This window comes from Capra hircus, chromosome 22 (genome assembly GCF_001704415.2).
Source record: "Capra hircus breed San Clemente chromosome 22, ASM170441v1, whole genome shotgun sequence".
Classification (NCBI taxonomy): Eukaryota; Metazoa; Chordata; class Mammalia; order Artiodactyla; family Bovidae; genus Capra; species Capra hircus.
In genome coordinates, this window is record NC_030829.1 from 782,423 (window position 1) to 810,418 (window position 27,996).

A 27,996-nucleotide genomic window follows, 5' to 3' on the forward strand; every position below is an offset into this window, starting at 1 on the left:
ATATAAAACTCCATATTTTAAATTTCAACATCAATCAATCACCATGATTAAAAAAATTAAAGAAAGAGTACTATTAGAATTGGTGTTTTTTCAGACTGTTCAGAAGTTCTGATGGTCTTTCTACCTAAATGCCTCCCTTGATGGAATTCTCTGCTCCAGAAACACACAAATGTGATGAGCAGTATGTCCCTTACCTTGACAGCACGACGCCCTGGGTGCCTCTAGTGATGAGCATAGTGGGCCTGAGTCTTGAGTCCCCAGACCACACAGGGAGGGGCCAGACACAGGAACCCAGTGTGGGGGGTGGTTCCTAATCTCCACCTCGTCTAACGACCCCTTTTCTTTAGAATTGACCTCTAAATGCATATCCCCATGGATCTGCATGGTGGATTTTCTAAAGGCCATTCCAAAACTGAATGAGCTGAATTAACATGCAGAATGCAAGGTGGAAGAATGAAGAAAAGCAGTGGTCCAGGAACAAGAAAATATGAATAACCCTTTTGTCCTTCCCACCACAGTCATTATGGACTTGATCAAAAAAAGAAAATCTCCTGTCCAGGTCTATAGTCAGTTAATTCTGACTAGGTTTAAACACTGCATTTAATACACACACACAATGACTTCCTAAAGGAAAGCAAGTTTTTCAGGTTTTTGGACAAATGGTGAAAGAGGGCAGTGTGTATGCCTGGCTGCGGGGTAAGAGTAGGGTTGGAAGTTGGTATGAATTCTCTGTCTTTTCAACTGGTAAGTGGAACATACAGGTTCCTGACTAAAATATTTTGCCTTGACTAGAGTCTAGAGAGTAGAGTAACAGGATATGTTTTTTAAACTAGAAATTCAGGTTCATATTGTAACAATTCTGATGTACTGCCAGAACAGCAGATCGTAATCACTGACAACACAATTTCCACTGAGATGAAACACACAGCCCCTGTGCTGACGCTGACTTTCTGATGCTGGTTATAATCACACAAAGGGATTAAGTCACTGAGTTTGAGAATTTCATTTTACTGGGCAGACGTGGCCCTGCAGTCTGCAAGCGGGCACACGGGGTGAGGGGACAACACAGCTGGGCAGCTGGGAAAGGCAGGGGCCCAGACCACTCTTGACCACAGTCAGGGTTTCAGGTTTTCTCTGGAACGTATTTGGAAAATCAAAGAAGGAGGTTAAGCAGAGAAGTAAAAGTCTAATGTAGTTTAAAATATTTTTGCCAGCTGTCTGGAGAATAGGTGAGCAAGTATAAAACAAGCCCAGAGAAGACCCAGGAGGAGCCCCTGTGTAGTGTCGCTGGAAGGGGCTGTGTGTCACCACACTGGGCTGTGTGGCGACAATGACAGTGACGGGTCTGGGCAGAACCACAAACAGGAAAAGCAGCATTTCTCCCTGTCCCTCCAGGGGAGCAGACACTTCTTGAACACAGCTGAAAATAACAAGGTATCAGAATAGCTTTGTTTCCTTATCTAGTTCATCAATTGTAAGCAGCTCAGCATCACAGGTATGAATGAAAATTCACATATTCATTCACAAAGATTTCTGTCTTCATAAAGCTTATATTATAGCAGGAGAGATAGACAAAGACCCATGAAATTTTAAAAAATTTAATAGCAGGAGAGATAGAAAAAAAAACCCATGAAATTCTTCAAAATTTAACTGGAATATTAGGAAGTTAGTAATGTTGTAAAAGAAATGCTAAATAGGAGATATCCTGAATGATTTTGTTTTTGTGACAGTAACAGCATTCCTCTTGGAAACTCCTTATAATATTCTATGGGTGGGTGATTCACCTCTATTGCTTTGATAGCTGGGATAGATTGATGTTTACCATTCAATGCAAATTAGCTGTTTTGCGGCCTTTGGGCTGATTTGGCAGTAACAGGGGGTAGTACCCCCTACAGCAACCAGTGGGAACGCTTTCCTGAAAGGCGAGGCCCTTGAAGGCTCTGGAGCCCCTCTGACAGAGAACAAGACGAGAACTTGGAAGGTGTCTCTGAGGAGAGGGAAGCTGGGCAGAGGACAGAGCACAGGCCGCATGGGATTTGGAGGAAGAAAGAAGCAGGTCCTGGTGAGACGGCCTTCATGAGAGCTGGAAGCAGCAGCTATTTCCCTTTCCTCATATTTCCCCAAAGACACACTCTCACAGTGCGTTTTGTTGAGCCATTCTCTCTGATGCAGAAAGAGAACCATTCAGTACCCAGAACCGCAGCCAGCGAGTTAGTCCGCTGTAGAACCACACTCTCTACCGGAAACACTTCCCACGAGACCTGATTTGCCATCTCCCTTTGGTTCACTTCAAATTCACAGCAAGAGGTTGTACCTGCTTGACTTTGGGATACCGGCATTTCCCAGGTTCACATTCTTCCCTTCTGTTACTCTCTCTCCTGACAAGCTCACTGTTACCTCCAGTGACGCTTAGGATGGTAGTTAGACTCAATTTCCTTTTTCATGTTTTCTATTGTAACAGCCTGACAACAACGATAACGTGACTGTTAGTGTCTCCCATGGCAGAGTGTACAGTGCGCAGCAACAGCGCAAGCCAGCACAGCCTCGGCCTTGATTCACCGGCCTCAGGGTTCTGACTCACCGTAGCTCCAGACATCACTCTGATGGGTATAAATTCGGTGTAAAATTGATTCCAAAGCCATCCATTTGATAGGGACCTTGGAATGATGAGAGATAAAAGTAATAAGACCAGTATTAGCTTCCTTCTATTGAAAAACAAAATGGCAAGGAGAAATTGAAAATGACAAAGGTGAGAAAACCAGGCCAACCACCCCGACCCCCCAGGCCCAGGGCTCCTTCCCAGCAGGAGGAGAGGTTTGTCTGGCAGAGGACAGGGTCTCTGTCAGACCCCAGGACTGAGGAGGGCCTTTGGTCTGTCTGTGGGCTCCTCTGCTGAGCTGGGTGCATGGGCTGGTAGCTGGGGACCCTGGTCGTGCCCTGTGTTTGTGGGTGCTTGCAGGGCCAGCGGCTTGGAGTCACGTAAGCCAGTGTGAAACTGAAGAGATGTACAGCTGATCTAGAGTGTTCTGAAGGGTATATCTGGATACCTGCATCCTTCACTGCTGGGAAAGCCCCCTGGAGAAGCCCCAGGCCTGTCTAGAGGAAGAAGCCAAGTCCATCGTGGCCAGCGCCCCTCGGGAGGTCCTGGAACAATCACAGGAAACTTTCCTTGCTGCCAAATCAGCTATGACATTTCAAGATGTTCTTCTGAAGGGTCTTTACCCTGGAGCAAGAGGTGGAAACCTAACTTTGGCTAATAGTCCCCTAGAGATGAAGCTGAATTCACATTTACTGCCTTTGGCTTCTGGGTGTGTTAGAAACATCTCTATTTACCTTCCCAGGAAATGCTTCTCCCCAGGCAGCTCTGGAGCCTGGCTAGACACAGTGCTGGTGGCACTGTGACCTCACCTAGAAGGTCCTGAGAATGGCCCTGAGTTGGTCAGTCTGCTTCAGGAGAGTGCATACCTTGCCTCCTTCCGCGTGATACTCCTTCTCCTCGGCACCCAGCAGCTTGGCCAGCCCGAAGTCTGTGATCTTCACGTGCTGCGGCGTCTTCACCAGCACGTTCCTGGCTGCCAGGTCCCTGTGCACCAAGCGCCGGTCTTCCAGGTAATTCATGCCCTGAAACACAGGGCCACACGGGAGGGGTGGGCGTCTCAGTGCAGTGCTCAGTGTCACGCAGCAGTATCTGACCTGAAGTCTACCCGTGGGCGAACTGCCCTCCGCAGACACAGTGACTTGGACCTGGCAACATCTGCTCCAAGGATGGAGAGGCTAACTGATCTCCATCCAGTTATCAAGTTTCAAGCTCAAATGAACAAGTAGAAGAGGCCAGTGACAGAGAAGGAGCCCCACTGTAGGGCCCAAACTTGGCTGCACACTACTCAGAATGGCTGCTGCCTCTTGCCTGGCCTTGCCACCCTGGGCCACTTCATACAGGCCACTGCCTCCCCAGGGCCCAGGGCTCTCATCACACTGTCCTGGACTATCTTACATGATTCACTACCAGTGAAGGTTTTTGTCCAGTTTTATTTTTCTTTTTAGATTGAAATCACATGGCTATTAAATTTGCTTTAACAAAGTACCAATCCCCACCCTCTCCCTGGCTGCCTCCATAAGTGTGCTAATCAGAATCAAGGCTGTAAGGATGCAAAAGACTTGTAAGCAGAAAACTGTAAGAGACTGATGAGTGAAATCAAAGAAGAAACAAACAGATGGAGAGAAATACCATGTTCTCAAATGGGAAGAACGAATATTATGAAAATGACTATATTACCCAAAGCAATCTACAGATTCAATGCAATCCCTACTAAGTCACCAGTGACATTTTTCACAGAATTAAAACAAAAATTTTACGATTTGTATGAAAACATAAAAGACTCTGAATAACCAAAGGAATCTTGAGAAAGAAAAATGGAGCTGGAGGAATCAGGCTCCCTGACTTCAGACTATACTAGAAAGCTACAGTCATCAAGACAGTATGGTACTGGCACAAAAACAGAAATATAGCTCAATGGTATAGGACAGAAAGCTCAGAGATAAACCCATGTACCTATGGTCACCAAATCTATGATAAAGGAGGAAAGACTATACCATGAAGAAAAGACGCCTCTTCAAGAAGTGGTGCCAGGAAAAGCGGACAGCTACATGTAAAAGAATGATATTAGAACACTCTTAATACCATACACAAAAATGAACTCAAAATGGGTTAAAGACCTAAATGTAAGGCTTGCCACTATAAAACACTTAGAGGAAAACACAGGCAGAACGCTCTTTGACATAAAGCATAGCAAGATCTTTTTTATCTACCTCCTAATGAAGATAAAAACAAAAATAAACAAATGGGATATAATTAAACAAAAAACTTTGGCATAGCAAAGGAAGTTATAAGCAAAACCAAAAGACAGTCCTTAGAATGGGAGAAAATATTTGCAAATGAAGCAACTGACAAAGGTTTAATCTCCAAAATATACAAGCAGCTGATTCAGCTCAATATCAAAAAAATAAACAACCCCATAAAAAACTGTGGGGGAGAGAGCTAAATAGACATTTCTCTGAAGAAGACATACAGGTGGCCATGAAGCATATGAAAAGATTCTCAACATTACTAATTATTAGAAAAATAAAATTGAAAACTACAATGAAGTATCACTTCACACCAGTCAGAATGGCCATTATCAAAAAATCTATAATAATATTGGAGACCATGTGGAGAAAAGGGAACCCTCTGACTCTGTTGGTGGGAATATAAATTGGCGCAGCTACTATGGAGAATAGTATGAAGGTTTCTTAAAAAACTAAAAATAGAGGTACCATATAACCCAGCAATTTCAGTTCTGGGCATAAATCCAGAGAACACTATGATCTGAAAGGATGCATGAATCTCAAAATTCATTGCATCACTATTTATAACAGCCAGGACACGGAAGGAACCTAAATGTCCATCAACAGAGGAATGGAAAAAGAAGACGTGGTACATACATACTGTGGAATATTACTCAGCCCACAAAAGGAATGGAATGCCATCTGTAGAGACAAGAATGGACCTAGAGACTGTTACACAGGGTGAAGCAAGTCAGAAAGAGAAAAACAAACATTGTATAATAGAGTAGACTCTAGAAAATGATACAGATGAATGTATTTGCAAAGCAGAAGCAGAGGGACAGATGTAGTGAACAAATGCATGGAAACTAAGAGGGAAGAGGGGATGAACTGGGAGACTGGGATTGACGTATATACGCTACTGTGTATGAAACAGATAACTAATAAGAACCTCCTGTGCAGCACAGGAAACTCTACTCAATGATCTGTGGTGGCCTAGATGGGAAGGAATCTAAGAGTGGATATATGTATACATGTAACTGACTCACTTTGCTGTACAGCAGAAACTATCACAACACTGTAAAGCAATTATACTCCAATTAAAAAAAATTGCTTTTCTCAAATTGCTTCTGTACTTACGAGAGCCTCAGCAGTTTATCTGGAGAAATCTTAGGTATTATTCATTACTCATAATATTGGAATTCTTTTCCCATTAACACCATCAGTGTTTGAGTAATATGCCAATATGCATAGAAATTTAGAAAAATTCTGATTATTTAATGTTTAATGTATGTGTTATTGATATTACAAACACTTGTTTACTGCCAGGCTTTGATGTTAAGAGATGACTTTGGTATTTACCCCACCCTGCTCCCTGACCACCTGCTAGGCCAAAGAGGATATTACACTCTACATACACTTACCTGGGTTCAGGATTTATATACATCATATTCCTTTCATAGAAATGTAGTCTGCCCTATAAATTGCCACAAGGCCTTCAGAATGAACAAATCTGAGGAACTAATCTGTGCTGAAAATTGTCCTCTATTTGAACACAATGCATCACCTATAGTTCTCGTTTGGTTGTTCCAGTTGTGAGAGCTCATATAATCTTTCATTCTATCTTCATGGAATAAAATGAGTTAATTGGCCTGTGTTCCAGTTTTGTTTAACGAACTATGTTAAGAGAGAGTTTCTGTTCTCACTAACTGTATGGAGACCTGCTTTCTCATAACATCTCAAACTGAGAAAAATCTCAAAGATATTATCAAAATAGACACAAAATTGTCTTTTATGCTCTGTAATTTGAATTTTTAAAAAACTAATAAATGGATTGTAATATTTTAGAAAAAGAAGGCTGTAACAGAAAGAATATTTGAGAAGCACCCAGCGCAGTGCCTGACATTTAGTGAATTCTCAGATGGATATCCCTTGGTACCCATGAAACTGGTTCCAGGAACCCCTCCCACTGCCACCTCCCAACCAAGATCCATAAATATTCAAGTCCCTTATAAAAAACTGGCACAGTATTTGTATGTAACATACACACATCCTCTTGCATACTTTAAATTCTCTCTAGATCTACTTATAGCACCTCATACAAAGTAACTAGTTGTAAATACAGTGTAAATGCTATGTAAATAGTTGCCTGCGCCCAGAAAATTCAAGTTTTGGTGTTTCTTTTTTTAGCTTTCTGGAATTTTCTTCCCAAGTATTTTTGATCCATGGTTGGCTGATTCTGCAGATGCAGAACTATGGATATGAAGAGCTGACTGTGACCCTGACCTCTCATCCTTGTCCACAGCCTCCTTGGTGTCTTTGTTACCTGCCCTTCCTCCCCTGACAGGTGGGGTCACTTCCTGCCCCTACTTCTGGCTTGATGAGCTAAACTCACCTGCCCAGATGAGCTAAACTCCTTTAACCCTCCCAAGCTCTAACCTGTTGTCACAAGCTTGGCAGCCTTTGCTCCCGAGCCAGGCCTGGCAGGCAGGAGAAGTCTGTGTTGTTGGGACCACATTCTCTCCCACTTATTCACAGAAGTACCTCTTTCCAGTCAGGGAAGTGGACCACACTTCTAGCCTCCTTTACAGCTGACACTCATGACCTCTCCAGCGAAGGGCAGGCACCATGGAAATGCTTATTGAAGGACAAAAAATGGAAATGAATGGGTTCAACCAACTCTTCATTACTCTTGAGCTTTTTGTACACAGCTCTCTTTATTTTAGTGCAAGTGCAGGGAACACCTCTAGATACGAGTAGATCCCAAATTTTCTGGCGAATTCTTTACTTCCTTTTGATACATATTAGGTAAACACTAAAAATTAACTTGTCATATCAAAGCAAAATGAAAAATTAGGAAGATGAGTGAGTGAGTGAGTGAGTGAATGAAAGTCACTCGTTTCGTCCGATACTTTGTGACCCCATGGACTGTAGCCCACCAGGCTCCTCTGTCCATGGATTTCTTCAGGGGATCTTCCCAACCCAGGGATCGAACCCAGGTCTCTTGTAGGCATGTTCTTTACTGTCTGAGCCACCAGGTAAGTCCTCATAAGAAGATAGGGTCTTATAAAGACATTACCAGGAATTAGTCTTGGAGGGCTATTTTTGAGGCCTTTTGTGTTTTTCTTTCTTTCTTCTACTCCTCTTCCAAACAGAGGAGGCCTTCTACTCCTTGGCTCCTCTCCACCTTCATGGGGTTTCTAGCATCAGCCTTGTCCCCTGAGGAGTTCACTAAGCCCACAGGGAGGACAGCAGGGGGCATTTTCAGCTACAGTTAACTATCATTGTGAACTTCCATTTTGCCTCTTTATGCACCCAACAGAGAATGTGGTACACTGGAAACATTTTTTATAGCAGCTCGTTGAAGAAGAATGAGTATGAATGAGTGATAATGGCAGCTGACAGTTCCAAGTCAGGCATGGCAAACTCGCCTGCAAAGAAACCTCTCCAGGTACTGGCAGGCCCAGCACCCACACAACTGCCCTGAGAGCTGACCCAGGTCCCAAGGCTGAGCTGGTGCTACACAAACCAAGTGCTCTGAGGCCACCACTGGGACTGTGTCCATAATTTCATGCTGGGGTCTCCAAGTGAAACTTGGCTGCTGCCACAGAGACTGCCAAATGCCAGATGCCCAGATGCCAAAAAATACCCCAACACCCCAGCATTTGGTTCAGTTCACTCTCTCAGTTGTGTCCAAATCTTGGCGACCCCATGTATTGCATGCAGTACGCCAGGCTTCTCTGTCCATCAACTCCCTTAGCTTGCTCAAACTCATGTCCATCAAGTCAGTGATGCCATCCAACCATCTCATCCTCTATCATTCCCTTCTCCTCCTGCCTTAAATCTTTCCCAGCATCAAGGTCTTTTTAATGAGTCAATTGGTCCTATCAGGTGGCCAAAGTAGTGGAGTTTCAGCTTCAGCATCGGTCCTTCTGATGAATATTCAGGACTGCTTTCCTTTAAGATGGACTAGTTGGATCTCCTCGCAGTCCAAAGGACTCTCAAGTCTTCTCCAACACCACCATTAAAAAGCACCAATTCTTCGGCACTCTGCTTTCTTTACAGTCCAACTCTTACATCAATACATGACTACTGGAAAAGCCATGGATTTGACTAGATGGACCTTTGTTGGCAAAGTAATGTGTCTGCTTTTTAATATGCTGTCCAGACTGGTCAGAGCTTTTCTTCCAAGGAGCAAGCGACTTTTAATTTCATGGCTGCAGTCACCATCTGCAGTGATTTTGGGGCCCCCCCAAATAAAGGTTTTTACTGTTTCCATTGTTTCCCCATCTATCTGCCATGAAGCGATGGGACTGGATGCCATGATCTTAGTCTTCTGAATGCTGAGTTTGAAGCCAGCTTTTTTGCTCTTCTCTTTCACTTTCATCAAGAGGCTCTTTAGTTCTTCTTTGCTTTCTGCCATAAGGGTGGTGTCATCTGTGTATCTGAGGTTTTTGATATTTCCCCTGGAAATCTTGATTCCAGCTTGTACTTCATCCAGCCTGGCATTTCTCATGATGTACTCTGCATATTAGTTAAATAAGCAGAGTGACAATACACAGCCTTGACGTATTCCTTTCCCGATTTGGAACTAGTCTATTGTTCCAGTCTGGTTCTAACTGTTGTTTCCTGACCTGCATACAGATTTCTCAAGAGGTAGGTGAGGCTGTCTGGTAGTCCCATCTCTTGAAGAATTTTCCACAGTTTGCTGTATTTTCCATAGCAAACTGTATGGATCCAACAAAAGTTTTGGCGCAGTCAATAAAGCAGAAGTAGATATTTTTCTTGCTTTTTCAATGACCCAACAGATGCTGGCAATTTGATCTCTGGTTCTTCGGCCTTTTCTAAACCCAGATTGAACATCTTGAACATCTTGAACTTCCATTTGGAAGTTCATGTACTGTTGAAGCCTGGCTTGGAGAATTTTGAGCATTACTTTACTAGCGTGTGAGATGAGTGTAATTGTGCAGTAGTTAGAACATTCTTTGGCATTGCCTTTCTTTGGGATTGGGATGAAAACTGACCTTTGCCAGTCCTGTGGCCACTGCTGAGTTTTCCAGATTTGCTGGCATATTGAGTGCAGCACTTTAACAGCATCATCTTTTAGGATTTGAAATAGATGAGCTGAAATTCCACCATCTCCACTAGCTTTGTTCATAGTGATGCTTCCTAAGGCCCACTGACTTTGCATTCCACAATGTCTGGCTCTAGGTGCATGATCACACTGTTAGGTTATCTGGGTCATGAAGATCTTTTTTGTATAGTTCTTCTGTGTATTGTTGCCCTCTTCTTAATATCTTCTGCTTCTGTTAGGTCCACACCATTTCTGTCCTTTATTGTGGCCATATTTGCATGAAATGTTTCCTCGGTATCACTAATTTTCTTGAGGAGATCTCTAGCCTTTCCCCTTCTATTGTTTTCCTCAATTTCTTTGCATTGATCACTGAGGGAGGCTTTCTTATGTCTCCTTGCTATTCTTTGGAACTCTGTCTTCAATTGTGTATATCTTTCCTTTTCTCCTTTGCCTTTTGCGTCTCTTCTTTTCTCAGCTATTGGTAAGGCCTCCTCAGACAACCATTTGCCTTGTTGCATTTCTTTTTCCTGGGGGGACGGTCTTGATCACTGCCTCCTGTACAATGTCACAAACCTCTGTCCATAGTTCTTCAGGCACTCTGTCTATCACACCTAATCCCTGGAATGTATTTGTCCCTTCCACTGTATAATTGTAAGGGATTTGATTTAGGTCATACCTGGTTTTCCCTCCTTTCTTCAATTTAAGTCTGAATTTGGCAATAAGGAGTTCATGATCTGAGCCACAGTCAGCTCCTGGTCTTGTTTTTGCTGACTGTATAGAGCTTCTCCATCTTTGGCTGTAAAGAATATAATCAATCTGATTTCGGTATAACCATCTGGTGATGTCCATGTGTAGAGTCTTCTCTTGTGTTGTTGGAAGAGAGTGTTTGCTATGACCAGTGCATTCTCTTGGCAAAACTCTGTTAGCCTTTGATCTGCTTCATTTTGTACTCTAAGGCCAAATTTGCCTGTTACTCCAGGTGTCTCTTGACTTCCTGCTTTTGCATTCCAGTTCTGTGTAATGAAGAGGACATCTTTTTTGGGTGTTAGTTCTAGAAGTTCTTGTAGGTCTTCACAGAGCCATTCAACTTCAGCTTCTTCAGCATTATTCGTTGGGCCATGGACTTGGATTACTGTGATACTGAATGGTTTGCCTTGGAAATGAACAGAGATCATTCTGCCATTTTTGAGATTACACCCAAGTACTGCGTTTTGGACTCTTTTGCTGACTGGGAGGGCTACTCCATTTCTTCTAAGGGATTCTTACCTGCAGTAGTAGATATAAAGGTCATCTGAGTTAAATTCACCCATTCCAGTCCATTTTACTTCACTGATTCCTAAAATGTCGACGTTCGCTCTTGCCATCTCCTATTTGACCATTTCCAATTTGCCTTGATTCATGGACCTGACACTCCAGGTTCCTAGGCAATATTTTCTTTACAGCATCGGACTTTTCTTCTATCCCCAGTTATACCATCCGCAGCTGGGCATTGTCTTTGCTCTGGCTCCGTCTCTTCATTCTTCCCAGTGTTATTTCTCCACTCTTCTCCAGTAGCATATTGGGCACCTACCGATCTGGGGAGTTCTTTCAGTGTCATATCTTTTTGCCTTTCCATACTGTTCATGGGGTTCTCAAGGCAAGACTACTGAAGTGGTTTGCCATTTCCTTCTCCAGTGGACCATGTTTTGTCAGAACTCTCCACCATGACCCGTCCATCTTGGGTGGCCCTACAATGGCATGGCTCACAGTTTCACTGAGTTAGACAAGGCTGTGGTCCATGTGATGAGATTGGTTAGTTTTCTGAGATTGTGGTTTTCATTCTGTCTGCCCTCTGATGGAGAAGGATAAGAGGCTTATGGAAGCTTCCTGTTGGGAGAGACTGACTGTGGAGGAAACTGGGTCTTGTTCTGATGGGCGGGGCCATGCTCAGTAAATCTTTAATCCAATTTTCTGTTGATGGGTGGAGCTGTGTTCCCTCCCTGTTGTTTGACCTGAGACCAAACTATGGTGGAGGTAATGAAGATAAGGCAACCTCCTTCAAAAGGTCCCATGATGCACGGCAGCACTCAGAGTCCCTGACCCTGCAGCAGGCCACCGCCAACCCATGCCTCTACCAGAGACTCCTGGACACTCACGGGCAAGTCTGGGTCAGCCTCTTGCGGGGTCACTGCTCCTATCTGCTGCTGTGTAAATAAAGCAATGGAAGGTACCTCCACCCTACCCCTCCTCCTACTCCTGAGATCTTTAAAGCACCAGAGTAATGTTTTCTCAGAGAAGGCTTGGGGAAGGGGAGAAGAAAGCAGTTTATGTGTTCTGGAGCAGACAGCCAATCAGCCAGAGGGATTTAAAAGTCAGAGATAATTACAGGATAAGATTAGCCTCCTTTGAACTTACCGTGAAACTCTATTCCTTGGTTTCTGTCCCACATAACACAGAGGGCTTGAAAGGCCATCTCAGGGCCTCACACAGTTAAGATTTTAACCAGCACCAAAGATAAGAGCCCTGACACTGCTCGAGAACTCTCAGAATCCAAACAGAACCGCAGGAAGCAACACCAGTGTTTAAGCCTCGTGGGGCTTCATGGAAAAGTATTTCCCTGGTTCTTTGAGATCCTCACTTCAGTTTAACGGAATATATTTATCTTGTCAATTAACATAGGACAGCGAAGATGGATGTTGCAAAAATGAGGTTAAAAGGGGATCTGAAGTGCTGCCTTCACGCTGGGACCTGTGAACACTCCATGAGGGATGTGAAGATGCTCCTGGCACAACGCTCACAGAGGAAGGCCCGGGCTGGGTCTGACATTCACAGACTGCTTTCCCAGGCACTGCAGCACCCTGGAGCTCTCAGTAGAAGCCCAGAGGGAGAGGCAGAGCTGCATTTCTAACAGACTTTTTAACCACCATGTGGGGAAGAGGGGGGATGTGACCTGATGACTATGGAGACGGCATAAGTAGGAAGCGGAGGGCAGACAGAAGGCTCTGGCAGAGTTCACTGAAGCACAGCCTCCACACCACTGAGCCCTGCCCTCAGGAGAGACAGGCAAGTGTCAGAATGTCCTGTTCCAGACACCAAGCTTCTGCTGGGTAGGGACAGGAGGCCTGCTAGGCTCACTGGGCTGGGGGCTGCACTCTGATTGTGACATCAAGGGCTGGGGAAAAGCACAGAAGTGGGAACAAGGATGCCTGGGATCAAATCTTGGTTTTGCTGCTTATGTGCTTGAGAACTTGGCACATTACTTAAACACCCTTATCTCACTCTCTCCACATGTAAGACAGGCTCCTCAGAGGATTAAACGAGTTAATCCCTATGGAGCACTTAGGACAGCACCCAGTAGAATGCTGCATCACTGCTGTGATTGTCATCATTTCCTCCTGGATGCCAAATCCATCCTCTCTACTCCACCCTTTTGGACATGACCTTGAATTAGGCCGCTGCCATGTCCTGCTACACTTTCCCCAAAAGTAAGATCATGAATAAATATCTGCATGGTGCCCTTGGCTTTCATGATGAAGTTGGGCTTGCAGGTCCCTGGGGGGTATCCCCTTCCCCTCCTGCCCCTCATTCCTCAGCAGCCCTCAGCGTCTCTCCGTCACCGCCCACTGCTCCCTCAGACAACTCCCAGGACAGGACCTGGCTCTCACTCCCATCCACAGAACCAAGCCACATCCAGGACTCCAGAGGGTGTGGGGTGCCTGCCTCACCACTGCCACCCCCATACCTGGAGCTTGACTGGCAGGCTGAGCCCACTTTGCTGGTCCCCATGTGGCTTGTACAGCAGCCTCTGGTAGTCTGGTCCCCACCTCTCCTGATATCACCCCCTCATTTCCTCCTGCATTGTTAGCTCTCTATGGATCTGTTTTCCTTACCTGTTCATAAGTTTAGGGAGATAAGAAATTTTGTCTAATTATATATATATATATTTCACATGATACAGGACACTGACAGATAAATGCTCAAGAAATAACTAAATGAAATGTCTAAGAGCTGAGGAATATGCTTTAATCGTACAGCAACTTTTGGCTTTATAAGGACATAATGTAAAGTGATCATTTAGGTTAAGTTCAACTGTAATCTTTTATGGAACAATGTAAGAATGAAAAAAAAAATCCAAATAACTGAAAACATCTGGTGACTGGATCTGCTGTTTGTCTCTGTCCTGTCTGCGGTCTTGGTACCTCGGGGTGCTATGCAGGTGTGTGCTTTGCAGGTGAATCAGCTCTTGGGAGGAGTCTTCTCTGGCCCCGCGGATGGAGGCTGGAGGCTGAATCACCACCCTTAAGCTGCACAGTCCATCAGCGGGCTGGGGCTGCCTGGAACCTCACCTTTAGGAGTCCTGATCTGGAGAACAGGAAACCTGGGTGGTGCGGGGAAGGGGAGCAGACCTAGGCGCAAAGGCCAGAGCCCCCTGAGCCGAGACAGGAGGCTATGCACGTGAGCTGCACGGGATGGTCAGCATCTCCCCCACAAAGGCCGAGCGAGGGTGACGGATGACAGCTCCTTTGCCAGCACGATTTTCATTCTCTCCCGTTAGAGGCAGGACCACCTTCCTCCCCTAACCTGGATGGGTCTTCTCTTAGCTGTTCACAGGACCTGAGAACTCCTATAAATGTGTGAACTGTGAAAACACCTGGGGCATTTTCAAATGAACTGAGACCAAACTAAGTGTCCTGTGTGCTTAAGAAATGAATCCCTTGAATGGAATCCCTTTTGAAGTTCATCCTTATCAAGTCACATCTTATAGAATGCACTAGGTGTAGTCTGGTGCTTACAAAGTCGTGGTCAGTTTCTTTCTGACAGTTTCTCCCCCGGATCCCCCTTCCCCAACAGCTGCCTTCAAGTCTCACTGGGGCCTGGTCAAGATCTGAAACTTATCTCTCTGAAAACTAACTTCTGTGAGATCTTAATCCAGGTTAGGTGAAAGAAAGCTCTGCTGTCCCAAAGGCTGGAGAAAATGTTAAATGAAAGCCTGGGGAGCTGATTTACATAGGATTCGCAGTATGCGTCTGTGGTGCTCCAGGGAACAGCCTGGCACGGCAGCAGTGTTCTCTCAATTGAAGTCCAGCACATCTTTTGGATTCTAAGATTTTATGACATTATCATCCCATCTAGTTATTTTGGAATTTACTAGCTAGTTTAAGTAGCCAGAAAGAACGGACGCACTTTCTGAAGCACCTAAGTTACTCCCCGTGAGTGAGAGCTCTGTGTACGTTCAAGAGCTGGGAGCTTAGGACGGGGGGATCACAGAGCGGGTAATGGGACCACAGCCTCCTGAGACCTGAGTCTAGACTCCACTCTAGCCCTGAATGGAAGGGTGCCTCTGGTCTCCAAACCCCTACAGGAATCTCCCCCAGGCCACCTCTGCTTCTTTTCTTTTTCCTTGTGCCTGGGTGATATAATGTTACTTGTTTTCCTCCAGTTTAGTGAGGACAATAAACCTGTGTAATACTTCCCAAGAGAGCCTGTGCCTTTGTGAATCAGTGAGGACATTTGTAAGTCAGTAAATCCCACTTTGAAAATGCCAGCAAGTTTACTTTCTGGTCAGCCACCAAGTGTTTCTGGGTAGTTTCATTTCTAAGTTTTACGAAGAAAACTGTTCAATACTTAAGGTAAATAGTAACTAACCCAACCGCAAATTCCTCTCCTTACCGCTGAGGAGACCATTACTCTCCTATCCTGGCAGGATAGATGCTGCATCGACACAGCTGTGCCAGCGCAATAGTGAGGCTTCTCTGCTGCATCAGAAAGCAGAGCCTTGATTCTGGACTTCCAACCTCCAGAACTGCGAGAGAACAAGTTTCCACTGTGGAAAGCTACCGAGTCTGTCACGATCTTCGGTGGCAGCCCTAGGAAACTAACGCACTCAGACAAACAGAAAGAAGCACATCTTCACGAGACCGCAGCACTAAGGCGCACGGGCTCGTCAGGACCACCGGTTAGCATGGCCACGTGATTCCCTCTGTTCTGAAACCAGGGTTGTGGCCGTGCCAACGACAGGAGCACTGGGTGATGGGCGGCGGTCTGAGAGGGCGCACTCCTGCTCCTAGGGTGCTGGAGCCTCTGGGGCTGTGGCTGAGACGGTAAGCCCAGTGGCAGCAGGAAAACAGCGCCATGCTGCTGTCTGTTTTCCCAGGAGGCAGCCTGCTGCCTGACAGCCTGGTGGAGCCCCTCAGCTCTGGGAGAACTGTAACTCCACAGGACCGAGCTGCACTGCTGCCCTGGGTGAGAGGAGCAACCAGGACTTGACAGGGCTGGGAGACGAGAGGCTCCCTGCCTCCCTGGTCTCCTCCAGCTAATAGCCACTCTCCAGGGCTGAGGGGGTTGGGGTGGGACTCATCCACAGATTCCATTCATTCAACTGAGTGAAAGGTATACCCACTGTTAGAAGAAACAGAATTAGCAAGTTGGGTTGCAAATAACTGATGCAGTGCTGTGATCAAGAAAGAGAGATCTGAGATGAAAGAAAGTCTTTGTGAGCCCATACGAGCAGCTAAATACCTGGCGCTCAGCTCCTGGCTTCAGCTCACAGGGGTAGCCCCTGGTCACCGTCTGCCCACCGCCCCTACCAGCTCCTTTCTCACTCTAGCCTGTTGACAGCGGAATGTGTGAGGAGCCTCAAGAAGCAGAAGCAGCATCTGTTTACCTCCTGCCACCACACATCAGAGCCAGCACCTGCCTGTCCACCCAGCACTCTGTCACCTGACAGCCTCATGTGGGCTGGTTTGCTGGTTTTGTTACCAGTTCTGCCTGCGTGAAAGCCATACCTCATCCTCTGCTACAAATTACCATAGTATTCAACAAAAAGAATGCCAGGGAAATAAGACACTAACATCAACCATTCTGAGAGCACCCAACTGTGCAAATGTAGCTGAATAATTAGATTTTCAGTGTGGAGTGGGAGAGGCACTAATCTGACGCCAAAGACAATCAATTCAACTTAATCCAAAATAAAGTCTACGCTGTGCCTATGCACACGCACGCGCACGCACACACACACACACACACACACACACACACACACACACACACCCCTCCTGACGAACTCTCTGCTTTCCTAGGACGGAGAATGTAATTGTTGACTTCCTGGTTGTTTTTTGCCCCTTGCTGCTGTTCTTTGGGGCTCCCTCTAACGATCACATCATTCCAGGAGGTGAGGGCACAGCAAGCAGCAGAGGTAGCTGCTGGCCCTGCTTTGTGGCCCTGCCTGGTGGCACTCAGCGCTGGCTGCCTGCAAGTTACCTTTGCGATCTGCACACACCAGTTGAGCAGGTACTGGGAGCCGATGTTGTCTTTGTGCTCACGGACGTAGTCCAGCAGGCAGCCGAAGGGCATGAGCTGTGTGATGAGCTGCACTGTGGAGGTCAGGCAGATGCCCAGGAGGCGGCACACATGTGGGTTGTCCACACTGGCCATCACGTAGGCCTCCTGTGGGAGAGGAGGAGAAGGCATGTCAGCGCGGTTCCCCGCCATGGCTACAGGAACAAGCGGGCAGACCCTTCCTAGATTAAACACCCAACTTGAGTTTAAGTGTGGAAATGGGCGCATGAAACATCTAGAGCAGTGGATGTTCACACAGGATCCCTGGCACGTGAGGCCAGGCAGTGACCGGACATCTGGTGGGCTGAGGCACCCTCTGCCTGCAGGTGGCATTCGGCATCACAGAGAGACCCCGGCAGTGCTCGCCACTGGCAAAGTGCTGGGTGAAGACAAGACCTGATGTCCCCAAGTTTGGGTGATGCTGAGTCATTACAAGGACCTCTGCCTCAGAGCCAAAGATGCCTCAGTTTAAAACGCTGTTGGGGCGGGTGGCAACCCACATCCTGATGATGACCTGGCCACTGACTAAGGAACCCTCACCACGGGCACCGAGGTGATGGCGAGAGCTCTGGGAGGTCAGTCTTCACTTCTCCTCTGTGGCGGGCAGAGGAGGACGCCCCCCCCCCAGCCCCCGCCATCCACTACCCCGCCCTCAACACTGCTGGGACCCCAGGCACCTCCACCACACACAGCGGAGAAAGAAGGCCTTTCTGTGTACACGTGCCGGCTCTGAAACGGAGACAGGACATTACACCTGCAGTGATCGCAGACTCTGTGGGCGACCCAGGATTCATCTCTTAAGAGGTGGTCTGTGTTGCTGGCCGCAGTTTTGGGAAAGGAAAACCACTTCCCCCAACCCTAACCCTGCTGACTCAGAGGCGGCCAGGGCAGAGGCCTGACACAGACTCACAACTACGGATTTCATTTTAACTCTTCTGCTATCCTTGGCTGGAGGAAGCTGACTTCATTTAAACCAAGCACATAGCTGGGCCTCGTTTTTGTCTAAGAATTAGGGAATCTTAAATTTCTACCAATAAACTCAATCTTTTTCCCTTTAGAGTACAAGGATGCTGACCTTTTATACAGACACAAAAGGGACCGCCTGTCTCCAAGAGAAAGTTCAGAGGTGCCTTTCCCGCTCTGCCCACTGATGTGGTCGGGGCTGGGCTCCCTGTGCAGGAGCCAACGCCGCCTGGGAGGCGAAGGCACCTGAGGGGGCTGCCGGGAGCTGTGCCTCAGGAGCGCACAGTGGGGACAGAGCAGATGGGTGGAGGGACCGGGGCGAACGCAGAGTCCGAAACACAAATGTCCTCAATGGCCTAAACACCAGCGTCTGCAGTAAGTTTCCCCGGGCCTCACCGTTCGGGGAGGCCCCCACGCCCCGCCGGGCCTCTCCTCCCACAGGCCCTGCTGCCCCCCCGCTCACTGCTCTCCCATACTCGGCCCTAGCAGGGGCTTTGTCCGGAATGCCCCTCCACCTCCGCTTTCCCTGGCTGCCCCTCCTCTGAAGGCCTCCCTGGCTCCCATCTAAGCTAAACTTTCCTGGCTTCCTGCAGTTGTTCCCTCAGGGCAGCAGGCTCAGTGCTGCTGGCCAAACTGCCAGAAATGCTGATTCTTGGACCCATCCCGGTGGGTGTGCTGAGTGAGCTGCAGGGAGGGGGAGCTTGTTTAGTGTCTCCCTCTCCCCAACACCTGTTCCCCTGTGGTGCTTCTGTGCTGCCTGACACACCTCTAGAAATACCTCAGAAACACCACAGCTGAACTACATTGAAATCACACAAATCAGAGACCCTGTCACTTCCGCTAACAAGAGAGACTGAAGCTCTGCTACTTGCTTTAGAACAAGCACCCTGAGTAGGCGATACCCCACCTTCATGGGCAGGCGGCCCTTCTCCTCTGGTGGTAAATGCAGCATCACCATGTTAAAGCGCAGAGTAGATATTTAACACAATGGACATTCAGACAGCTCTTCATTTTTCACAGGGCTATTGATAAAAAGCTACTGATGCTTTCGAATTATGGTGCTGGAGAAGACTCTTGAGAGTCCTTTGGACTGCAAGGAGATCAACCAGTCAATCCTAAAGGAAATCAACCCTGCATATTCATTGGAAGGACTGATGCTGACGTTCCAATACTTTGGCTACCTGATGCGTAGAGTTGACTCATAGAAAGATTGAGGGCAAGAGGAGAAGGGGGCAACAGAGACTGAGATGGTTGGATGGCATCACTGACACAGCGGACCTGAGTTTGAGCCAACCTGGGGAGATGGCAAAGGACAGGGAAGCCTGCTGTGCTGCTGTCCATGGGGCCACACACAGTCAGACACGACTTAGCAAGCAAACAGCAACTGAGAGAAAGCTAGGGCTGGAGAGGGCAGGCAAGTGGTTCCTCCTGAAGCTATTATTCGTCTGAAGAGGAAATTGAGACCCAGTGAACCACGCCCAAGATCACACTTCTTGTCAGGACTGGGCCCACTAGAGTCTTCCCACCCCAGGCTGTTGGCCTCCGGGGCCCCTCAGCCGTCCTTCCTGCTGCGAACTAACCCCACAGACCGGGGAAGACCTGCTGAGAAAGAAAGCCCTAGACCTTGTAACACAGAGCACATATGTGAATCTCTTCTGCATGCTGTTTCTGTGCCCACTCAAATTTAAACTAGAAAGTCTATGAAAAGATTAATAGGCCATGCAATTGCCAGAAAAGCAGAAATCACGTCTCTCTCCCGAGTCTGGGAAACTGTACAACCATAACACCAAAGTAATCCTCTGGCTGTTTCTATTTTCTCAAGATCTGGTTGAGATTTGGAAACATGTACTCGCTTCAGAGAGGAGAAAAATCTGCAGAGCAGAGCAGTCTGAGCAGCCCATCTGCTGTGGGCCGTGAGGGGCTGACCCAGGGCTCAGGGAGTGGAGCACGGGTGTGGGTGTCGGGCCACACAGAGCCTGGAGCGCTGCCAGGCCCTAGCTCCTATTAACATCTGGTGCGGCACCAGAGCTGGGGTGTCCCTTCTGCACGGCTCAGCCTGAGCTCAGTGGGGATGCTGTCCAGTCACGTGTCCTATTCAGTGTGTGCAGGAGTTAACGTGAGCTTTGTTCTTAGCTGTTTATCTTGGAATCTCAAAGGTGCTCTGTGACCTACAGCAAGAATGCTTGGTATTCCTCACCATCTCTGATCAGTCTGCAGACTGGCAGGCAGAACCCACGCTCAGAGGCTCCCAAGGCTGAGGTCAGAGTCATGTGGCAGCAGAGCTTCTGAGGCTTGGCGACCTTGAAAATCTATTATTTTATCCACTTGTCGAAATGGTTGTTTGGGCCTTCTTTCTTGCATGTCTCCCTCATCTGTGAACTAGTTTATGTTAAGGACTGGGGAAAAGGGATTTCACTAAACATTAAACTCCTTCAGGAGAGGCATCTGCCCAGCTTTAAGAATACTTTTGAAGCTTCCCAGTACCTAAGCCACCACTGATGGTACCGTACACGAGGGGTAGAGGGCATGTGTGCTGGAACTTAGTGCTGGCCTGGGTAGGGGAATAAAAGCATGGGAGGCTGGGACCGTTTACAAGTGCGTGTGAGCCAAGCCCACACTCAGCCCCCTGGGCAGCCTGGACACAGGATTAACTTGCCCTTTAACTGACTGTTGAAACTGCCTTTGCTTTAGTTTTCCCTTTCCTTAGGGGCTCCCTATGGCAGCACCCACCCTATCAGAGTGGCTCCATGTGTGTGGGGCAGACGGAGCTTCAGGACAGGCAGACCAAGGCCTCAGGCTGCTGTCCTCTCCCAGAACAGCCACAGGGTGGGTGTCAGAGCAGAAAGAAGAAAGCAGGAGTGGGCCAGAGGGAGAGAAGGAGAGGAGCCCAGAGAAAGAGCAAGAGGCAAACAGGGCTTTAAACACTTTTTCTAAGTTTTTACTTTCTCTATTTTCTACCCTACCCCTGCCCCATGAAAGCAGATTTCCTCCAGTTTTAGGGGTTCTGGAGGGTCCTTTTCAGCGAAACTACTTCTTTCCCAAAGTATTGCTACTACCTTCAAAATTGCCCTTAACTCTGCACAGAGAATATTGTCAAAATTCACATTTTGTGAAAGTTATTAGAATATCTTGAATGAGTAAAAAGTGAGTTAAGGAAGCAAATTCTGCTAAAATATTTTCTTTTTAACGGTGTAGGAAAAGGAGCTAGAGGTTGTAAGTGAAGAGACTTCACAAATGGCTTGCTTGTTACACTTTTCATGGTTATGTAAATAGGACCTGACATTATATTAACGGACTCCACATTACTTTGTAAACTGCTAAAATGAAAGGTAACTTGGCTTGATAAGCATATCATCAGTGTGTGAGATTTCCTGCTGCACTGTGTTAATAATTATTCCTTCACAAAGAAAATACTGCAGTGAGACCTTCCTGCTGCAAAATGAAAAGAGGAAAGGCTGCCTGGAGAAATGCGGATGGAGAAGATTTCCTCTTGGGAAGCTCAGCGTCTGAACACATTTTTAAAAAGGCCTGTTTGCTTTGCTCACCATATTATTCTGTCGGTTAGATATGAGCGGGGAACTATTACATTTGACCTTTGTCTTTCTTGGCTGCAAGATGAACTAGATTTCTGAGTCAGTAAAGGCAGTCACTTTCCTTTTTCATTGACTGTTCTCCTAACTCACTGCTGAGCCCCTCCACCTCTTCTTTTACTGGCTCTGCTTTGGGAAAAGAGCAAGAAAAACCCACATCCACCCACAGCGAGTGGCGGCAGTGCTGTTAGCTGGGGCCCACAGGGGTGCATCCCCCAGAACTTCCTGAGCTTTCTCCTGCAGTAGGTTCTGCCCAACGCCAGGCTGGCTCCTTCTTCCAGCCTCTTTCTAAGACCATGCAGAGGCCTCACTGGCTAGTGAGGGTCCAAAGCAAGATGGGAAAAGTTCAACAGAATCTAAAGTAAAAGCATGTAACAATAGTAACCTTATGGAGTATTTCAAAGACTCCATAAAATGGCACTCACTGGAAATAACATTTAAGTTATTTTGAGAAAAAGTACAGAAGGTGAGCAACAGATTATAGAGTTTACGGAGCATGAAATTGTTAATCCTAGGTAGCTTTAAAAAGCCATTTCAAAGTGAGATATTTGGTGGAAGAAAATGAACACACATTTCAGAATCAGAAGTAACCAGGTGCTGGAAACCTACCCAGCTTCGTGACCCTGAGCAGGCTGCCTCATGCGTTTCTTTCCCAAGGCATGCTGAACACAATACCTACAGTACCACAGGTCAGCCAGAGGCATCACTGAGATGGCAAGGGGAAGCCACCAGCCCCTGGTGGATGCCCAGGGACCACAGGTTCCCATCCTTTTGGGGCGTTAAGAGAACAGAAGAGTGAGTCATCTCTATGAGAGAGAATTATACCAACTGCGTAGCCCGAAGGAAAAAATACAGCAAAAGTGAAAAGTGACCATTTAGAACGTGGTGATGACAAGTCCAGAACACGGAAATGTGCTGCTGACCACGAGAAAAGGTAGCTTCTGATGTCCAGGCCTGCAGACAGCTAGAGAACAAAGCAGAAACTCACATCAAGAATCTCCTTGTTGGCTTTGGGAGATGTGGCTTCTCTTAATTCCTTGATAGCTACAGGAATTTTAACCTTCTCGCCTTCTGGGATCCAGAGTCCCTATAACAAAGAGAGGAGAAGTCATTGGCTGGCAGTGGTCACACATGTAAGATGTGGCTCCTGGCCTGGCTGGGTGTCATTGGTGGCCATACCCCAAAGGGTGAGGAAGCACAGCTCTGCACCCAAGGCCACCCAGGCTGGGAGTCATGACCGCTCAGCAGCTCTTTAGCTGCTGTGTCCCAGGAAGCAGAGTAGTTAGATAAAACCCTTCAGCTCGTGTAAGTTACAGAGTCAGTGTGAGTCATTTTGTACAGAATTCTGAGATACCGGGTCTAGGCCTAACTGAGATCAGATTAAGCAAAGAGGGCGTAGAAAAAATAAATGAAGAGGAAGCTGTTTTGAGCTGGGCTTCATGCGGATGCTGCCCTTTGGGGACAGGCCACACTCTTTCAGACTGACTTGTGCCACCCATCCTCTAAAAACTCACCGTGTCCTCCATGAAATCATCTGTGCCCAAGTGGACCACTTCCTTGTCACTCTGATTATAAAAGATTTTGTCGAGACAACCTAAGAAAAATACTGGAATTTCCTAAACCCTCACTGACACAAAGAGCACCCCACTGTGATAAGGACCACAGCAGAGGATGGGGGACCCCAAGATCCAAGACTAGGAGCGTCAGGCTCACCTTGTACACGGTGCCAAATGCTCCTGAGCCCAACACCTTGACTTTTTTGAATTCCGTCTCCTTTAAGATCCTCAAGAGAGCTTGGTTAGGAGCTTCTCCGCTGGGCGTCAGAGGCTCCACGAGCTGTGAGAGACAAGGGGAAGAGCTGATGCCTGCCTGTCTGGCCCAGGGATGGGGTGGCAGCTCCTGACACCATGTGGCAGGAGGCGCGCTCATGCTCTGGCCCAGAGAACTTGCCCCACTCACTCCCCAGACGGGGATACCTGTTCTAGGGAACTTGGTGACAGACACTGAAAGAACGGGTACTGACATCTCCCACATCCTCCAAAGCAGGTGACCTTGAACAGAACAGCTCCTGGGCAATAAGTGCAATTTCTGTTTCTGTGATCAGGCTAGGAAAGCTTGGGGGGAGGGCAAGCTTGTGTGGTGGTCGTTTTGGTAGCCCATCTGAGCCCTGCACAGCCATGCTGCTGAAGTTGCCATGGGTCCCTCCTCCTGGGGGCTCTGGCTTTGACACACATATGGACACAGATACCACCTGAAGCCCTTTTCCTGAAATCATGGTGTCACAGACAATACTAGTCACAGTCATGGCTCAAAAAAGAGTAGTCACTGGTGGGAACTGTGGCATTTTACAAAGTGACACCTCCTGTGCTTACAGCAACTCACGGGCCTCTGTGCGCCAGCTTCCCCCTCGCCGACCACAGAGCAGAACCAGCTGGGCGGTGGGCACCACAGCTAGGTAACCAGCAGCAGGACTTACCCTGGAAACAGCTGCATGTCACTAAATACAAGTACCAAAGTGTATACGGCCTGGCTTATAACTGGACATTCAGAGATTCTCCTGGCTTTTTTATTAGTAAAGCAGTCATGCAATCTTATCTGTAAGTCACCGCCTGGTGGTTGCCCAGCTCACCTCACGCTCTTGCAGCAGCCGGCGCAGTGTGCGCTTGCGCACGATGTGGCGCCTGCGCATGAAGAGGCCGACGCTCAGGGCGAGCACCAACACCAGCAGCAGGCCGCCCACGATGCCCGTGGCAATGGACGGGATCTTGGGCCTGGAACAAGGCGGACACACAAGGGGGGTTGGTTGGTCATGTTGGCATTTCCTGTATTTCCCATGTGTGTGGATGACATGACATCATTTAGAACTGTCTCAGTGCAAGAGTGCACAGCTTGTCAAGGAAGGCAGATTAATATTCCCAGGGCAGGTTTTCAACTTTCTTCAGTATAATAGCCTCCTCACCCCACCTTTTTGGATTTTTAAACTGCGTATCATTTGGACTTCTCGCTATGAAGAGTATGTTGTCGTCTGTTGATTAAGGGAACATAACTCGAAAAATAGCTCGGAGTCAGTCATGCTTTCTGCACGAATTTGTGTGTCTTCCCTGGGTGTCTCTACTCGTTAGAAGCACACCCTCCTCATGTGATGTCTGCTGGCCAGGCTGGACGGAGGGACCCTTTCAAAACTGTGGAGACTGCTTGAGGGATCCTGGACTTATGACATGGGGTGAGAACCGTGTGAAGTGCTGTATGAATGTGCGGAGGGGTGAGGCGGGGACAGGATTTCCACACAGAGTGGAGCTGTCATAGATAAGTGAGGTCATGCTCCAGTTCCCCCTCCCCCACCCCCTTTCCCCAGCAGGGGAGAGCAAAAACCCAAAACTCACTGGGGAAAGAGCTGTCTGAATGAGTAGATTCTGAATTTAGAATCTTTATAAAGCTATTGTTTTTCAAGCACCTGTGCCATCTGAGCTTCTGGCAATAAATAAATTTAAAAAAATCTATATATACAAACTTCGTATTTTCAGGCAGTTAATGAATATCAAAGAATAATTAGTAGCACAATTTACACACAAAAAATGTGCCAGCATTCTTACAGATTTCTCCTAAGTGTCAAATGTACTTTATGTAAATAGTACTTAGAACACATTCTTCTTAGCACATACAAAAGTCATGTCTTGAGTTATACTATTCTAGTTAATGTAGTTTGAATTAATGGGTTTTTACTATTTTGAAGGGGACATTGAAAGGTAAAGGAATAATCTGTACCGAGTATCTGTTCCACGGATAGTGAGGGTGGGTGAAAAGAGAACAAATGGAAAGAATGAACATAACAAAGGTCATTGACTGGTTTCGGGGTGGGGATACGATGGAAAACCTCACTGCTCAGATGCTGACTGCAGCATGAAGAGAGGATGAAGCTTGCTGGTGTCCTCATGGCTCAAGTGAAGAGGGGCATAAAAGGCAACCTTTGTCTTTGAGAAACTTCCTTATTTGTCTTGAATGTTTCACTTGATAGTAAAAGGGATCGGTTATCTTGGCTAATTCTTGGGCAAGAGACTGAGCTGACTGATGCTGAGGAAAGTTGTTGAGGGGACGAGTTTTGTCAACATTAGTAGAGATGGCAGAGGTGCCTGGATATTTGGCTAATGTTTGGGGGTATCTGGTGGGTGTCTTGTGTATAATTCTGATTCCATGACAGATATTATTAATTGATAATATCATTCTTTCCTGATGAGACTGAATAGAAAGTCTCAATTCTGCTTTTCTCTGTGTAGCATTTCAGGCAATGATGGCAAACAGATTACAACTGAAATACTGAAGGAAGTCATGTGTTTAGAAAAGGAAGTAAGGGGAGAAATCCCCACAGTTAGAGCTCTGTCATCAAACAGAAAGGTCAGTCAAACACAAGTTGAGGGTCAACTGGGTTAGCGAGGAAAGAGAAGAGAAGCTGGAAGAGAAGAAGCATCCAATAATACTGTGAGCCATGGAGCAATGACGGGTTGTACAGAAAGAGGAGCACCAGGTGGTGAGGCTGGCTCTATATGTGGGAGAGACCTAGCACTGATGCCCTGTGGCGCTCTCCCATCCCCGGGACACAGCCAGGAATGCAGGCAGGGTGGGTTCTGCTAGGAATGCCCAGTTTGGCCTGGGGAGAAGTGAGAACCTGCCAGGGCAGAGGGGAGTTGGAAGAGTGAGGGAGCACTACCCTTGCCCACAGAACTGTTGGCTGTTTCTGGTCAGCTCATCACACACAAAGCATCACACTTACCCACTTGCTGCACAGCCTTCGAGACCTGGCCCTATACAGCTGTAGGGATTGAAAGGTAAAGACACATTTCAATCATTTTATTTATCATTTTTTCTTGGGGAGTTTTTATTAAATCATAAGGTGACATGTGTCAAATTACTTTTAAATCATTAGACTCGCAATGTGTCTCAATATTGCTTAATCATTTTTTTATCATGCATTTATTCATTTGTTCATTCACTAAGCAAGTAGTTTTGAGGGTCCAGCTTGTGATAGGGATTGAACAGAGTAGGCAGCTTCTGGTCTTTGTTATTGAAATGTTTTCATGTCTTACTTTTAACAGAGGTTCAGATGCCTTATAGCTGCCTCTAGAACATCCATGTGGGCAGGAGGTGGAGGGAGCTGAGATCAGAACCATTTCCTGGACCACACTGATTAAGGTGGGGACAAACAAGTAACAATGTGCATCTCAGGGCAGGGAAATGGGGATGATGTCAGACCCAGAAAGTCAGAAACTGGCTTCACCCACTTCCACACAACTAAGATGTCATACACGAAGCATAGATAGCATTTGTCTTAACGTGTCCCCTCAGCACCTGGGTTCCTGTTCTGGGGGTTACTACCATCTGCTATTCTGATTACAGGATGACGGACAAAAAGGCAGAATAAGTTGGTTTTGAAGTACAGCAATATTTGTCAATGCAAGACTGAATATTCAATAGCAAGATTGAATATTCCAGTTTGATGGAGAAGACTAACATTCTTGGCTGGAGGAAAGATGAAGAAGCCCCGTTCAGGTTATGTGAAGAGGATTTGTGCTTGTTTGATGTACACTGCTGTATGGGTCTAGTCATTTTCTATGTCATTCAAGGGCTCTCATCTCTGCACTGTACTCCTCTTGGTCTTGAGGGTCTAAGACCACTTTTCCATGGAGTCAGACAATGTAGTCTTGGCCCTAAAAGCTTACGGAATTTCCTCCCTACACCAGACACAGGCTTCTCCTTTTCTCATAATCTGTTATCTCCTAGGAAAACCATAATCGTCAAAGACAAAAAAATATCTGCTAATGGATGAACAGTATGAAAAGGCAAAAAAGATATGACACTGAAGGATGAACACCCCACGTCAGTAGGTGCCCATTATGCTACTGGAGAAGAGTGGAGAAATAACACCAGAAAGAAAGAAGAGATGGAGCCAAAGCAAAACAAAACAAAAACACCCAGTTGTGGTTGTGACTGATGATGGAAGTAAAGTCCGAAGCTGTAAAGAGCAATATTGCATAGGAACCTGGAATGTTAGGTCCATAACTCAAGGTAAATTGGAAGTGGTCAAACAGCAGATGCCCAGAGTGAACATCAACATTTTAGGAATTAGTGAACTAAAATGGACTGGAATGGGTGAATTTAACTCAGATGACCTTTATATCTACTACTGTGGGAAAGAATCCCTTAGAAGAAATGGAGTAACCCTCCCAGTCCTCCTCA

General features: G+C 46.8%; 1 protein-coding gene across 1 annotated transcript in view; it reads right to left on the reverse strand.

The window, feature by feature from the left end:
- The window catches only part of EGFR (epidermal growth factor receptor), a 212,706-nt gene that overhangs the window by 13,004 nt on the left and 171,706 nt on the right, over nucleotides 1–27,996 (reverse strand). The window contains exons 16-22 of the mRNA XM_018067044.1: nucleotides 26,534–26,572; nucleotides 24,395–24,536; nucleotides 23,479–23,601; nucleotides 22,754–22,852; nucleotides 17,135–17,320; nucleotides 3,466–3,621; nucleotides 2,582–2,657 (exon numbers count right to left, since the gene is read on the reverse strand). Coding sequence (XP_017922533.1) covers nucleotides 2,582–2,657; nucleotides 3,466–3,621; nucleotides 17,135–17,320; nucleotides 22,754–22,852; nucleotides 23,479–23,601; nucleotides 24,395–24,536; nucleotides 26,534–26,572 — 821 coding nt within the window. The remainder of the gene's footprint in view (nucleotides 1–2,581; nucleotides 2,658–3,465; nucleotides 3,622–17,134; nucleotides 17,321–22,753; nucleotides 22,853–23,478; nucleotides 23,602–24,394; nucleotides 24,537–26,533; nucleotides 26,573–27,996) is intronic.